Raw genomic sequence first — 14,988 nt, 5'->3', positions numbered from 1 at the left:
AGCTTTTGAGATTATGACAGATTAATGTATTATTTTTTACTTGCTCAAAACAAAACCAGTAAATAATTAAATACCCAATCTCCCTCCCCATTTTCCATCTCATTCTCTGGCTTTCTAAAAAGCAGGGTCTGGTTGGTTTCTTGTTCTACCACAATTAACCAAAGTTTCTTTCTTGTACATCCAACATGGCTGATGGCTTCATGTGTATCCACCACACCACCCTCAGTAAACAAGGCTTGGATTTACAGAGAACATGGAGAAACTGCACATGTTTTGAAGTTTGAAACAAATGTGGCTGTTCCTCAAATAAAGGAAGACCAGGTGCTGATCAAGGTTGTTGCAGCAGCTCTTAACCCAATTGATGCCAAGAGGATCCTTGGCGTTTTCAGGGCCACTGACACTGCTCTGCCTGTGAGCTCACTCAACTCAGCTGCCCCCTCTTCATTTTTCTCTTTTCATTTTTCCATAATTAAATCATTAACTAACTAAAAACTTATCATTATGAATTTATGAATCTGATTTGTTTGCAGACAGTTCCAGGGTTTGATGTGGCTGGTGTGGTGGTGAAGTTGGGAAGCAAAGCCAGCAAATTTAACATTGGGGATGAAGTGTATGGAGATATCAATGAGGAGGGTAGCATAAACCTGAAGAAGTTTGGGACTTTGGCAGAGTACACTGCTGCAGAAGAAAGATTGTTGGCTCTGAAACCCAAAAACCTCGGCTTTGTGGAAGCTGCTAGGGTTATGGAGACTGCCTATCTGGAACGAGTTGGGCTTTCTGCTGGCCAGTCCATTCTTGTTTTGGGAGGCGCTGGGGGGCTGGGCACACATGTTATTCAGGTACATATTCATTAATTAATTTTGTTCTTATATTTTTCTAGCTTAGCTAAAACAGTTTCAATGATCCACCCACCCACCCCCCCAAAAAACACATATATTGTTTTGTTTGTTTTTAGGTTAATGTTTGTGTTAATTTTTTGGCAGCTAGCAAAGCATGTTTTTGGTGCCTCCAGAGTAGCAGCCACTGCAAGCACTAAAAAACTTGATTTGCTGAGAAGCTTGGGTGCTGATTTGGCTATTGATTACACTGAGGAGAATGTGGAAGACCTGCCTGAGAAATTTGATGTGGTGTTTGATGCAGTCGGTAATTAATTAAGAACTATTCTTCATTCTTCATTTCTATTTGTTTACTAATTATGTGAAATGAAAGCGAAATATTTCTAAAATGAACAAAAAAACAGGTCAGTCGGACAAGGCAGTGAAAGCAGTGAAAGAAGAGGGGAGGGTTGTGACAATATTTGGTCCAATAACACCACCAGCCTTCATGTTTGTGCTGACCTCAACTGGGTCCAATTTAGAGAAACTCAAGCCTTACTTGGAGAGTGGGAAGGTGAAGCCAGTGCTTGATCCCACAGGCCCATATCCATTTTCTAAGACCCTTGAAGCATTTGCCTACCTTCAAACTTCCAGGGCTACTGGAGGAAAGGTGGTTGTGTATCCCATCCCCTGACCCTTAGCTGAGATCAATTAGAGTTTATGTCTCGTATAATAAATATATATATGCTTAATCTTGGTTTAATTACTAGCTACTTGTATGTAGTCAGGGAATGCAAGATTGATGTGGTATAATATAAGTTGGAGTTTATAATTTGTATCCCCCTTTGTTATGAGAAATACTTCTCTGGCTCCAAGGCAATGTCTATATTTATAAGCATTCACAATGGTTATTCAATAGATGTCAAATAGTTCATAGTTCAATATTGAATTATTTTCGCATCTATTGAATTGAACTGCAGTTTTACTTGTAATGGTATAGTTCAATAGATTCATATCAATAGTTATATTTACTTACATGTTTTGTTTACATACTCAAATAAAATTTATTAACACTAAAAAATTGTATCATTGAAATATTTTCAAAGAGATCTTTAAAAAGAGACCAATTTTGAATATATTTGAAAAAACAAATTAATTATTATTTTTTTCTATTGCATTGAACTATTGAACAATCATTATAGATGCTTTTAACAACATAATGCATTAATTGCTGTATTTTATATATTTTTTTATTGACATGTGGATCTCATGGTTAGTCTATTGCAATTGCAATAGAGGGTTCATCACGTGGCACTCTTTATTGCCATTGCATCTATTGCAATGAACTAAATCACACCATTGCAAATAAGATTTTATTGTTTTATTTCAATTTCATGCAATAAAATTGTATTGCTTCTAACCATTACAAATGCTCTTATGTAACCTCATGAGAGAGTGATATTGGCATAGGGGCATGAAGTATTTTCCTTTTTTTTTTTTTTTTGGCCCTATTTTTTTTTTTTATTGTTCTACAAGTTTACTAGTTACACAGACATTCCACTATGGATACAGATAAAGGCAACCCATCAAAAGATTATATTATGTTTGATAACATAACAATTAGGAAATCCACCATCTTTTAACTAAGGCTTAACTCTTTATTTGCCGCCTAAACTTGTACTTAATTTTCTATTTACCCACTTTTTTTTTTTTTTGGTATAGAAAATTAAATATATTAACTTTTTTTTTCTCCAATTTTCTCTATCCCATCTAAATCCTCAACATTTCATCTAACTTTATGTTAAATCATTTAACAAATTATTTTTTGGAAAAAATTGAAGAAAAAAATAACAAATTCTGTGGATCCCACTTAACCAAACCCAATGCCAACCCACATCCTCCCCCAACCCAAAGAACCCATCCTCATTGTCATTCCCTTCTCTCTCCCCTCTCATGCCCCTCCTCCTCCTCCTCCTCCTCCTCCTCCCCTTCCTTCTTCCCCTTTATCTCCCCACATTCCCCCTCTAATCTCTTTCACTCTCTCCTCCCAACCCTATCAACCACAAACCCCATTGATGCACCCCGCCTCATCAACCCAACCTCACAGACCCACAAACCCATCCCACCCTTGAGACCCATCCCTTCAAGCCCTTGCCCACCCAAACCCATCACATCCCTCCCGAGTTCCACCCTGCACTCATCCTCCCTCCCCTGGCAACAAATCCATGCTCCTACCCTTGCATATATATATATATATATAGAACAGAGAGTTTATTTGAGGATCCGTCATTTGTCTTCTGTATGCATATGCTTACCGAATTTCACATACCGAGGGTCCTCACCTTCATCCATCCTCTTCATGTTGGTCTAATTACCACTCGAGATCTGTAATATATCAAATTTTTTTTCTTCTATTGCATTGAACTATTGAACGCAGATCTAACAACATAATGCATTGTAGTATTTTATATATCATTTTATTGACATGTGGATCATCTGGTTAGTCTACAAAAATAAAGGGTTCATCACGAAGCACTCCAATTGCATCATTGCAATGACTAAATCACACCATTGCAATTGAGTTTTATTGTTTTATTTCAATTTCATGCAGTATTTCTTGGCTAACAAATGCTCTTATGTAACCTCATGAGAGAGAGTGTTCATTGATTTTTTTTATGTACAAGTTTACACACATTCCACTACAGGATAAAGTCAAAAAGATTATATTATGTTTGATAACATAACAATTAGGAAATCCACCATTCTAAGGCTTATTTGTCTAAACTTTACTTGTAAGGATGATCTAAATCCTCAACATGTTAAATATTTAACCTAAATTAATTTTTGGATCATTGGGAAAAAATTTATGTGAGTCCCACTTAACCAAAGCCAATGCCAACCCCACATCCCTCCCCCCCAACCCAAAGAAGTCAAAAAAATAAAATTGATTCATCAACCCAACCTCAGTCCCAGATATATATATATATATCAATTTTTTAAAATTTTTCATTTTATTTTTCAGTATTTATATATTTTTTAACGTACAAAATGACAATTTTGCCCTTATATTTAATGGTAAGTTGGATGAAATGTTGCAGATTTAGACGTCAAGAGGTAAATTGGGTGAAAAAAAAGAAGTTCATATCCTTAATTTTAATAAAGGATAAATCAAAAATTAGGTACAAATTTAAGGGACAAATCAAGAGTTAAGCCTTTAATTAATAATATACTATATAATATTTACATGATAGACCAAATGCTTCCACCCCGCCGACGGTGGGACCCACCCCAGCTTCTAGTTCCTCTTTCTGTCTTAGTTTTGTTTCTTAATCTTTAATTTGTTATAAAATCATCATTTTCAATAACCATGGTAGCCACAACTTTCGACGGTCGACCATATTGAAAGTTCCAAATTAGATAGTAAAGTGACTATATTAATGACAGCATCTGTGGTTGAAATGTCACCCATCCAGTGGAGATAAAAATATATAGTAGCAAAGCAATGATGCATGTTGAGCTCCAATAGAAACAACATATCACGCATGGGTTTTGATTTTCAAGGCAACAAGAGCAAACGTCAAAATTTGACTGCCCGTTGCAGCTTTGTTTCACTCTATTCGTAAATGTGATCCGCACTTACGTTATTAATTTTTACAAAGTGTCACATTTTACTTGTATTCGTTTCGTGTTAGGATCATATATAGGTTATAAATATTTAATTTAAATTTAATTAATTAAATAAATGTGTCGTGTTGGGTTGACCTGCTAATTCCTCGTGCGAGTTTCGAGTCATGTATTAGGTTGATCTACTAAGAGTATCTCTAAGGAAGATGTTAAATACCAAACATCAAATTTAAATTTGATGGCTGATGTGGCAATTTGACATCTTACACAGCTTTACACTTCATCCGATATGTCAAATTAAATTATTACTTTATTACATTTTAGCGTTGATTCATTTTTAATTAATAAGAAAAGAAAAGAAAAAATAATAAAATATTCATTTGACATCTTGCTTTTAGGATGTCAAAATAACATCTCAACCTCCAGTCTTCATTCCACATCAGCTTTGACATATCGGTTGGAGTGATGTGAGATGTTATTTTTAACTGTTAAATATCTATGTGGTACGTTTAACACATCGGAGCATCTCCAACCAATATATCAAATTGTCACATAGATATGAAATAGCAAAAATTCAAATTTTACATTTTACATTTGACATCTTCCTTTGAGATGCTCTATGTGATAAACTAGTAACTAGCGGGATAAAAATGTAGACAAAAAATAAAGTAGAAAAAGAAATTACTATTCAAATAATTTTGATAATTTAACAAGTAATAAAATAATACTGATTATATTTTGCCTCTCTCTATTTATGAAAATTAAGAAAAAGAGATTAAAAAATTAGAAAAATGAAGAAAATGCAGAAGAAACAAAGAAATTGGTTGGCAGGTTACATATTTTAGCGAGTTTGTGGGTTGAATCCTTTAATAAACCTATTATGTAGATATTTTAGCAGGTTGGTGGGTTGACTCGAAACCCACTTATTTATTAAATAGATCATAGCAGGTTGACTTGAAAATTTATTCGTGCGGATTAATCTACTCATTTTCTGTGTGGATTTCGAATCGTGTCGGAAATTGCGACCCCATACACTATCAAAACAAAACCAGTAAATTGTCACAGCTTACGTTATTATCTGTATGTTACTGGATGAACGAACCAATTAACAATTTGTGTTCGTCTTTAGAGCGGCGACGAGTCAAACTATGCAGACATGATTGAATGAAAGTTCAAACTTGAAACAGATATAAATACCCATTTTCCAACACAACAGATTACACAAACAGACAATCCCATCTCATTCTCTGGCTTTCTAAAAAAGCAGGCTCTGTTTTATTTTAAAGTGGTTTCTATAAAGTTCCTTTCTTGTTCTACCACAACCAAAGTTCCTTTCTTGTACATCCAGCATGGCTTCGTGTGTATCCACACCACCCTCTGTAAACAAGGCTTGGATTTACAGAGAACATGGAGAAACTGCACACGTTTTGAAGTTTGAAACAAATGTGGCTGTTCCTCAAATCAAGGAAGACCAGGTGCTGATCAAGGTTGTTGCTGCAGCTCTTAACCCAATTGATGCTAAGAGGGTCCTTGGCGTTTTCAGGGCCACTGACACTGCTCCGCCTGTGAGCTCACTCAACTCAGCTGCCCCTTCTGCATTTTTCTCTTTTCATTTTTCCATAATTAAATCATTAACTAACTAAAAACTTATCATTATGAATTTATGAATCTGATTTGTTTGCAGATAGTTCCAGGGTATGATGTGGCTGGTGTAGTGGTGAAGTTGGGAAGCAAAGCCAGCAAATTTAACATTGGGGATGAAGTGTATGGAGATATCAATGAGGAGGGTAGCATAAACCTGAAGAAGTTTGGGACTTTGGCAGAGTACACTGCTGCAGAAGAAAGATTGTTGGCTCTGAAGCCCAAAAACCTGAGCTTTGTGGAAGCTGCTAGCCTTCCGGCGGCTATTGAGACAGCCTATGAAGGGCTGAAACGAGTTGGGCTTTCTGCTGGCCAGTCCATTCTTGTTTTGGGAGGCGCTGGGGGTTGTGGAACTCATGTTATTCAGGTACATATATGTTCATTTTTGTTCTTATTCTTCTAGCTTACCTCAGATCCTCCCATGTGTTTTGGTTGTTTTAAGGTTAATGTTTGTGTTAATTTTGTGGCAGCTAGCAAAGCATGTTTTTGGTGCCTCCAGAGTAGCAGCCACTGCGAGCACTAAAAAACTTGATTTGCTGAGAAGCCTGGGTGCTGATTTGGCTATTGACTACACTAGGGAAAACGTTGAAGACCTGCCTGAGAAATTTGATGTGGTGTATGATGCAGTTGGTAATTAATTATTCTTCATTTCTATTTGTTTACTAATTATGTGAAATAAAAGGGAAATAATTTTGAAATGAACAAAAATACAGGTCTGTCGGATAAGGCAGTGAAGGCAGTGAAAGAAGGGGGAAGGGTGGTGACATTAATAGGTCCAATAACACCACCAGCCTCCATGTTTGTGCTCACATCAACTGGGTCCATTTTGGAGAAACTCAAGCCTTACTTGGAGAGTGGGAAGGTGAAGCCAGTGATTGATCCCACAGGCCCGTATCCATTTTCTAAGACCATAGACGCATTTACCTACCTTCAAACATCCAGGGCTACTGGAAAGGTGGTTGTGTATCCCATCCCCTGAGCTGAGATCAATTAGAGTTTCTGTCTCATATAATTATTATATGTATGCTTAATCTTGTATGTAGTAAGGGAATGCAAGATTTCATGTTGTACATAATATAAGTTGGAGTTTGTAATTTGTATGCCATTTTGTTTTGGAAGAAACTTCTTTGTCTCGGTGCCAGTCCATCTTCATATCTTTCTTTATGTGACATGTGATAAGTGATATGAATATAGAAAAGGAACGAGGGTTGGCAACGGGGCATGAAGTATTTTACCTATTGTTGCACACTATTATAAGAATATATATATTTTTTTTGGGTCAAACTATAATAAGAATATGGATGCCGCCATACGTGGCATCACAAGTGATCTTTCTCCCTTGTTTTGTCTGACATTATTTTATTATCTAAAGCTATTGTATTGGCCGATACAATAAAACTTACAAGAAATAAATAATGGAAATTTGACGTGGCACAGATTTTTGCTCTTTCCGGTCAATCCAAACTTCATCTCTCTCTTTTGACTGCCCTCTCAGCCTCTCTCCATCACACAACGAGTAAAGACAACTAACAAGAAACAGGAACACCATATAAAACCCTCAACTACAACTAGGTTCTTGGACATATCCATCCATGGCTGCAGGCCACTGCTTCCACTGTTTGCTTACGTACTCTCTAGCTGTAAATAAGGGTTTTTCTGGCTATGCTAAGAGTAGGACAAATTTGAAACATGGTTTGCTGAACAAGGTTATCGGTGATCATCATCATCACTTGCTGCAGCCAGCCTGCAGGTGCAGACCTTAATTAGGCTGTTGAGTGTGCAACTTGGGCTTCTCATAGCCACTGATTTTCCTCCACCTGTGAGCTAGCCCTCTCTCCCTCTCTCTCTCTCTCTCTCCCCACTTTATTTAGTGGGTTCGTTTGTTTATTTTGGGATCATGACCTGTATAAAATTATCTATTATATGTTTCTTTTGCTAGACATTGATCTGTAATCGAACCAAAAATAAATAACAAAACACTAATCCGTGAGATTATGGTTATTGTTGCTGCTGTTGCTGCTGTTGCTCCTTGCCCCCTTTGCCTTTTCATTTATTGAAAAAAAAATCATCTAATTATAATGAGAAGGGAAAATTATAATGTTTAAAAATTTCCTTTTTGGGTAACTCAGAATTTAAGGAGTTAGTTTATTTTTTTAATAATGAAAATACATAAATTGGAAAAATGATAGAGCTCTAAAATAACCTCAAAGTTAAAGGTAAGTATAAATATATGCGCCACTTGACCTAATGAATTATACTTAACATGAACTTGGATAAATATTCTAAGCTTTATATACAGAGTATTGCTAAATGAATCCTAAAATTAACTGAGTGCACCCTAATGTTTAAATCAAAATATAAAATTAACTAAGCACACCCCTACCAAAAATACCTCTGACACCCTAATGTCACACAACACTAAACCTATTTATTAATTTAAATATTATGTTGTTGATGACACCAGCGAATACCGGTGAACACTCAGCAGTGGTTGGAGAACAATCTATAATTTTTCCGAATTTTATGTTGTGAACTTATGAATAAACTATGAAGGGACCATATATATGTATATAGCTAATAGGAAAGTGAAAAATACAAGTTGCCCAATAGCTTAAAAGGTTCTCTGAGCAGTAGGGGCGAATACCATTGTGTGATTTTCTCCTTCTAATTGTAAAATTTGAAATTTTTGAGAGCTTATTTGCTTGCATGATTTTTTTTTACTACTTTGTGGGAATTGCCTACATTTGTTGATGAACTATGTATATGCTGGCCATATATGACGATAGAAGAATCAAGATGCCTGTTGTATTGTGTTTTTGCTTCTTTTTTTTAATTGTTTTTTAATTATGAAATTGCCTGAAATAACTTTCATTTGAGATAGATTTCTGAATTAGGGTTGAATATGGTGAGTATGGTAGAATGTACTTATAAACATCACATTTCATTCACAATTCAATATATCTTTTTTGGCCATTTTATAATAGAATAAATTAGTTATTCAATAAATAGTTTGATAGTATGGTGTACTTAGTTAATTTTAGGGTTCGTTTAGTAACACTCTTATATATATAAATTCACGCATAATACAAGAATTTGTTGAACAAGATGTGACTAAATAGGATCAAATGGAAATAATATAACATGTATATATTTCCATCGATCTTGAATTTATTTCTGAACATGAATTATTTATACGTAGGTAAAAACAACTAGCTTGTAAGATCATCTACCAATCTCCTTATTATTTTCATATAGCCTCCTTTCACTTTCAGGCACTACATATCCCTGGAGTCCAGACACCAACAATAGTAATCAGACCTTGAGGCTTCCAGCATTTGTTCTGGGCTCATCCTCTCGAGCTCATTTTGGCGCCACGATGCAAAGTTGTTCCTGTTCTGTGGGTCAGAAGCCAGTGGGTAAGCCTCTTTCTTATGAACTTGGGATCGCATTCTCATGTAGAGCTTCATTGTTGCAACACAATCCTCATAAGGGTCTTGAATGCCAGTTTGAATGTCATACCTGTAAATATGTAGGAGTTCCATTAGTACTCACATAGCTAGCTAGGTTTATATTTGGAATTTGAGATGGACGAAAGCTAAGGAAATTGATATAGTAGGGTACTTGCCCAAGATATGCTTGAGTTAGATACTTGAGTGAGTTGCTGAGCTTGCTTGTTTTCATCAATGGAGGGTATTTTGCAGTATCCCTACATATAGTTACATACATTTAAAATTACTAATGGAAAGTTCTACATATATGATGTTTCCCAAATTTTGGACTCGATCTAAAATTATATATGATCCAATCATCTCTTGTGATACTAAGACAACGTATGGGATGATTAGTAACACAAGTAATTTTGTGCTTATCTTGCAATTAATCTTGGTAGGGTAGAAGAAAATGAAAATTACCTGATCATTACTTGTGGATATTCCACCTGCAAAGAGTCAAGATCATGATCCAAACCATGGCCCACAAGAATCCTAGCTTTTCCGCCTCTAGGTCGAATCTTCCACATTGGTTCCCCATTGCAGAGGAAGTCTTGAATCTTCTTTTGCACTTGCCTCAGATGCATCGCATCCCTTAAGTATTCAGGACGAATGCCAGTTGTTTCATACCTATATGCATATACACAAGTATATATGTATGTACTATAGTTAGTATATACTAGAAGAAGCTCTCTACCTACACATATCATCTTTTCCATATAATATAGCTACCTATAGTTTGTGACTGGAAGTAGTGGCTTGACATAAGACTGGAAGATGATGTTTTCGTATTCGTCGATGAGGCAGACCTTTGCACAGAGATCCAGGGAGCCGTCACTGCCCCCACCAACCATTTTGCAAGCAAGTGCAACAACTTGGGTGCCTCTTGTGCTTCCATTTTCAGTATTGTCACGAATGCCCAAATTAGCAAAGCGACCAAGTAGGCCCTGCATGTATGAATAATATTAAGAATTTAGCTAATTTGCATTGAAAGAAAGAAAGAAAGAAAATTCATAATTAAGTTGGTGTGTTAATTTAGGATTATTACAGCATTTGCACCAGAGAGTTGGCATCTGTCCTGGTGAACCCTGAGAGCATAAGAGCTGTCAAGGATAGCTAAGCAGAATTTGCATCCTCTGGTGCTGAATATATTCCTGCATTCTTGTTTTGGCAATGGCCCTGAACAAAAACCAATACATACATACTATTAACTGGAAATTAAAAGAATTCTGGGAGTATTAAAGAATATAATATATATATTTTATGTGTGCGTGTGTGTGTGTGTGTACGTTCAAGAGTAGAATTAATTGATTAATTGGTTTGATTACCTATAAGATGTTCCCTGAGAGATTCAAAGGATCTGCAATGTTTCTTACAGATTCCACATGTGGGTTCATGAGCTGAGTGATATGAGGTTCTCATGTGCTCCACTAAGTGCTCGATTTTGTTGAATTGTCTGTAGCATGCTGCACACTTGTTCCTGATCATTAAAAGTCACATAAACATGTATATATTGTGATTAGTTAAACAACTAGTATCATGCATGACGCATAGAAGATTGATATTCTGATGGAGAGAGAGAGAGAGAGAGAGAGAGAGAGTCAAGTACCTCAGAGTTTCTGAAGACTCAACTCTGTAGTCCATGATGGTTGAAAGACTAGTATACTCAAACAAAAAGGTAATTAATTAAGGAAGCTGAACAAGACTTGAAGGGAAAGGTAGAGGGAATGGAAGATATTTATAGCAGTCCACGATAGGAGGAAGAGAATAGCTTCTGAGTGGGAGTGTAAGCATCTAGAGAGAGATTGATGATACGTGATTCCTTGAAGAAAAATAAAGCAATTAATATTGTTATCCCTTTGTTTTGGATTTTGGAGAACTCTGGTTGTTCCCACCCTATAATACCATTAAATTCTGGTTTTACCATCCTATAACTAAGAACATTCGTTGTGATCCAAAAGCTTGGGGCCCACCATTCATTCAACCAGAATATTTCTCTCCTAAATGGGTACCTACCTGGTCTCCCCTCATCTCTCTTTCAGAATGACTTCCATCTGCACCAAAAGCATATAATTTATGGAGCATAGCCCATTTGTTTCCTCTCTTTGTAATAGGATTGAACTAGTAAACAGTGGAAAAGGCTGCTATATATTTCATGAATTCCATTAATAATGATCACAAGGATATATTATAAATCCCATGCAGCATCAAATATCAACCAGATGAGATGAACCTTTTCTATTTTTTTTCAATCTCATATCATCTTTGATTTGATACATATATATATATATATATAGATATATATATATATTCGAGTCAAAGATTTGTAAGTGTATTGATTTGATACATGCATATCAGAAATGAGAAACCGTACGCATACTTGGTCGTTAATGATGCATGTGAATGAAACTTTTTCCTGTCCTGGGATATAAAGCGTGATGGCTGATAAGGCAAACGCCCGAAAGCTAAGGTAGCAGATAAAAGTTACGAAAGTAAAGGTTAAATCTTTTTAACTTTCGGCAAAGGTTTCAATGTTCATGGACGTGGAGCTAGTTGCAGATAAAAAGGATTTCGACCTGGTTAAGGTAAGGTAATCTTCTTATATGCGCAATCTGATCTCATCTTTATTGTAACCAAAACAAAACAAGTAAACTGATTTTTGTGCTTATGTTCTTGGTTATGTTATAAACTTATTTTATATGCGTAGTATAGAACCAGTGCATGAGGACAGAGAGTATGAGAGACAGAGACAGAGGATTTTGACTTTAGAAAAAAACAGGGCATAGGATGGGGGAATGTCAGCAGGACTTTCTTTTGACCAGAAAGGGCCCCTTGTAGATTCTTACTTCATTCGAGCTTTGAAGATATTCCAAAACCAAAAGCAAAGTTTTACGGAGAAAGCTGATTTCTTGATTCGGTCTGGTCCACCACTGCCATGCAATATGGCACCACTGCATGCTTCCTTGACCAATGTTATCATCACTCACTCACATGTATTTTATTTACGTCTCTCTCTCTTCTGTTTCGAATGTCAAACACAAAAACTCAGGCAAAAGAAAGTATTAATGGAGATGTATATAAATCTACCGGCCCGGTCTGGCCTCTGCTTTTTGCGGCCAAATGAAATTACCCGAATTCACTGATTCTTTCCAGCTGCCTGCCACTGCCATCTTCAAATGGCCTGTAATTGGAGAGTGAAAAGTTCATGTCATGTTCTGTGACGGTATTGACAAGCAAATGCTTTGGCATTAATCTAGACAAGATCAAAATATGAGCATCATATATATGTTTTTACACAAATTTAGGGGCATACTTAATTTTCATGTGGTCAGAAATTATATATGTGAAGGTTAAGGTTTTTCATCAACAGTTACTTATGTATACGTTTACTTTTTCATTTTCTAGTACATAAAACTTTCTCCGCATAAATTTAACATATTGATGCTATATATATCATAAATTCTCCTATGTGAGTGTTCAAACGTTATTATCGTGTAGACGCCATGTATTTTCTACTATTCTTTAATATTTTTCTTTTTATTTACAATGACATCTGTACGACTATTCGGATGAGAGAATAACTTTTTTTTTCATAAAATTCATGGAGCAGAATAGTTGCGGGCAAAAGAATAGTCGAGGTGGGTGGTTCTCTGTTTTTCCTTCTTTTTTATTTTCTTAAATTTATTTCAAAGGATAATAATTGGGTTTGTTGTCCAGCTGTAAAAAATAAAAACTAAACTTGTTTTGAAAAATGATAAGTGGTAAATTTTGAATGAAAATATCACAAGCTGATGCGGTGATACAAATCTATTTTGTAATTTCTCGTCAAGGTGGTCATAGAAGATGTATCATGAACCCATCATGACATGGACCAAGCTACCTTTATTGGACAATTATGTGATCCATAATAATGTGTCCACTTGATTTCAGAACAAAGTCAAACTCCAAGCAAAAAGGAGAGCTAAAGCTAAAATATGATGCTCTTTTTTTTTCTTCTTCATCATCCTGATGACATTGACGACCAAAGAATGAATGCTCTTTCACACGGGCACCTTTAAAAAAAAAATTTGCAGGGCCAGCCAGCCAAGGCTATCTGGGGTAGAAGAACAAAACCCAGCTTCATACTCTTTAAATGATTTTGCAAAATAAATAACTTTTCTCTTCACATATTTTTCTGAAAGCAACCTTTAGACAGAAAAAAAAAATATGACAAAAAATATCATTAAAAAAAACCGAACGGGGATAGAAAAAAGGCCCATAAGTCTTAAGGTCCAAACGACTGGTCTGATGTCGGCGTTTGTCCTTGTTGTTGCTGTTGAAGAAGATGAGACGGCTCCAACTTAATTAGTTTATTTATAACTTACATAAATATAATAAACTTGTTTGTTGCTGCATCGACTTTAGATTCCCGATCATGGAATTGGTGCCTCACCTACTCAACTTCATTTAAATCCTTTTTTTTAAATGTTGTTTTAGTTAGATAAACTCGTGAACATGTTATTAGTAGGTGCCGTTGGCATTTGCCCATCACAAGACAGAATATATATGGTGATGAATTATTATTATTATCAAATCAGATATTGTGAAGGAATAGTATAGTAGTAGATATCTCCAACAACATCAAATCATTTGATTTTGTCTGCAGTTTTGTTCCATGACCCTACATAAGAGGATCATTTCCCTTAATTTAAGTGAACCAAAAGGGTGTCTTATTTTACCCATGCTCATCGGGATTTGAGGCTCCTTAACACTTTGATTATTCTTTTCTTGAGAAATTTGCATAAATAACACTTGAACTTGTAGGAAGTTTCATGACACATATGCCTAAAGGTTCATATAGTATTTATGCAAATTTTCCTTCTTTTCTTTTGAGAGTAGTTCTGCAAAATACATTCACGTATTTTAGGGTGTAGTTTAACGAGTCACATATTATTCAAATTTTCTAAAATATTTTGTTATTTTGTTTTTCGTAATAGAAAGATACTTGTCGCCTTTCCTGTAAGTAGGAACTTCTACATTTTTGTCAATAACAATTTGACATGTGTGTAAATTATTTTAGTTTTTAGCGTTTTTTATAAATTATTTTTGCACATATGTTAAAATGTGATTTGCAGGAAGGATAGGTATCTCCTTCCAAGTAAGGATACAAGCAGTATCCTTTGTAACATAGAATTTATATATATTATTTTGTTTTTAAAAAGCGTTGTTATCTCAATTCGCCAACAATTTTCACTTTCATGGCATGTTTACTTACAAGGAATTGGGAAACTCATGAATTGAAGAACTTAAGAATAAGATAACAAGGAATAGAAATTGGATCAACTACTCTTGTAGTTGATATAATTTCTAATTTTAAATGTATTTGATTACGGATTTTAACATAGATCTCTCATTATTTTTCATTTTGTATAGATAAATGC

The 14,988-nt window shown here is 35.4% G+C and overlaps 3 protein-coding genes and 1 long non-coding RNA gene across 5 annotated transcripts; 3 read left to right on the top strand and 1 right to left on the bottom strand.

Annotated features, from left to right (window-relative positions):
• The first annotated feature begins 92 nt into the window (after window positions 1–92).
• LOC103329865 (2-methylene-furan-3-one reductase-like) lies at window positions 93–1,713 on the top strand. Its single transcript, XM_008232388.2, has 4 exons — window positions 93–411; window positions 531–839; window positions 984–1,143; window positions 1,241–1,713. Exons 1-4 carry the CDS (start codon window positions 193–195, stop codon window positions 1,507–1,509), a joined length of 957 nt encoding a protein of 318 aa, XP_008230610.2. The 5' UTR covers window positions 93–192; the 3' UTR covers window positions 1,510–1,713.
• A 3,936-nt stretch (window positions 1,714–5,649) lies between these two features.
• LOC103329864 (2-methylene-furan-3-one reductase-like) lies at window positions 5,650–7,355 on the top strand. The gene is made up of 4 exons (XM_008232387.2): window positions 5,650–6,004; window positions 6,124–6,447; window positions 6,551–6,710; window positions 6,794–7,355. The coding sequence occupies exons 1-4, from the start codon at window positions 5,789–5,791 to the stop codon at window positions 7,057–7,059; spliced, it is 966 nt and encodes a 321-aa protein (XP_008230609.2). The 5' UTR covers window positions 5,650–5,788; the 3' UTR covers window positions 7,060–7,355.
• Window positions 7,356–7,682: 327 nt separating this feature from the next.
• LOC148918063 (uncharacterized) lies at window positions 7,683–12,711 on the top strand. Of its 2 annotated transcripts, XR_016126431.1 has the most exons (3): window positions 7,683–7,899; window positions 9,353–9,496; window positions 11,927–12,711. It is a non-coding gene; the product is annotated as an uncharacterized LOC148918063 (long non-coding RNA). The 2 variants fall into 2 exon arrangements; XR_016126430.1 differs by lacking the exon at window positions 11,927–12,711 and having other exon boundaries at window positions 9,353–9,851.
• Window positions 9,128–11,612, bottom strand: LOC103329863 (Exonuclease family protein). Its single transcript, XM_008232386.2, has 7 exons — window positions 11,178–11,612; window positions 10,897–11,048; window positions 10,617–10,747; window positions 10,301–10,515; window positions 9,992–10,198; window positions 9,706–9,786; window positions 9,128–9,599 (listed from the first exon to the last, which is right to left on the bottom strand). The coding sequence occupies exons 1-7, from the start codon at window positions 11,210–11,212 to the stop codon at window positions 9,356–9,358; spliced, it is 1,065 nt and encodes a 354-aa protein (XP_008230608.1). The 5' UTR covers window positions 11,213–11,612; the 3' UTR covers window positions 9,128–9,355.
• Window positions 12,712–14,988: the final 2,277 nt, after the last annotated feature.

This window comes from Prunus mume, linkage group LG4 (genome assembly GCF_029339155.1).
Source record: "Prunus mume cultivar Tortuosa linkage group LG4, ASM2933915v1, whole genome shotgun sequence".
Classification (NCBI taxonomy): domain Eukaryota; kingdom Viridiplantae; phylum Streptophyta; class Magnoliopsida; order Rosales; family Rosaceae; genus Prunus; species Prunus mume.
This window is presented reverse-complemented; position numbering and strand designations above follow the sequence as displayed.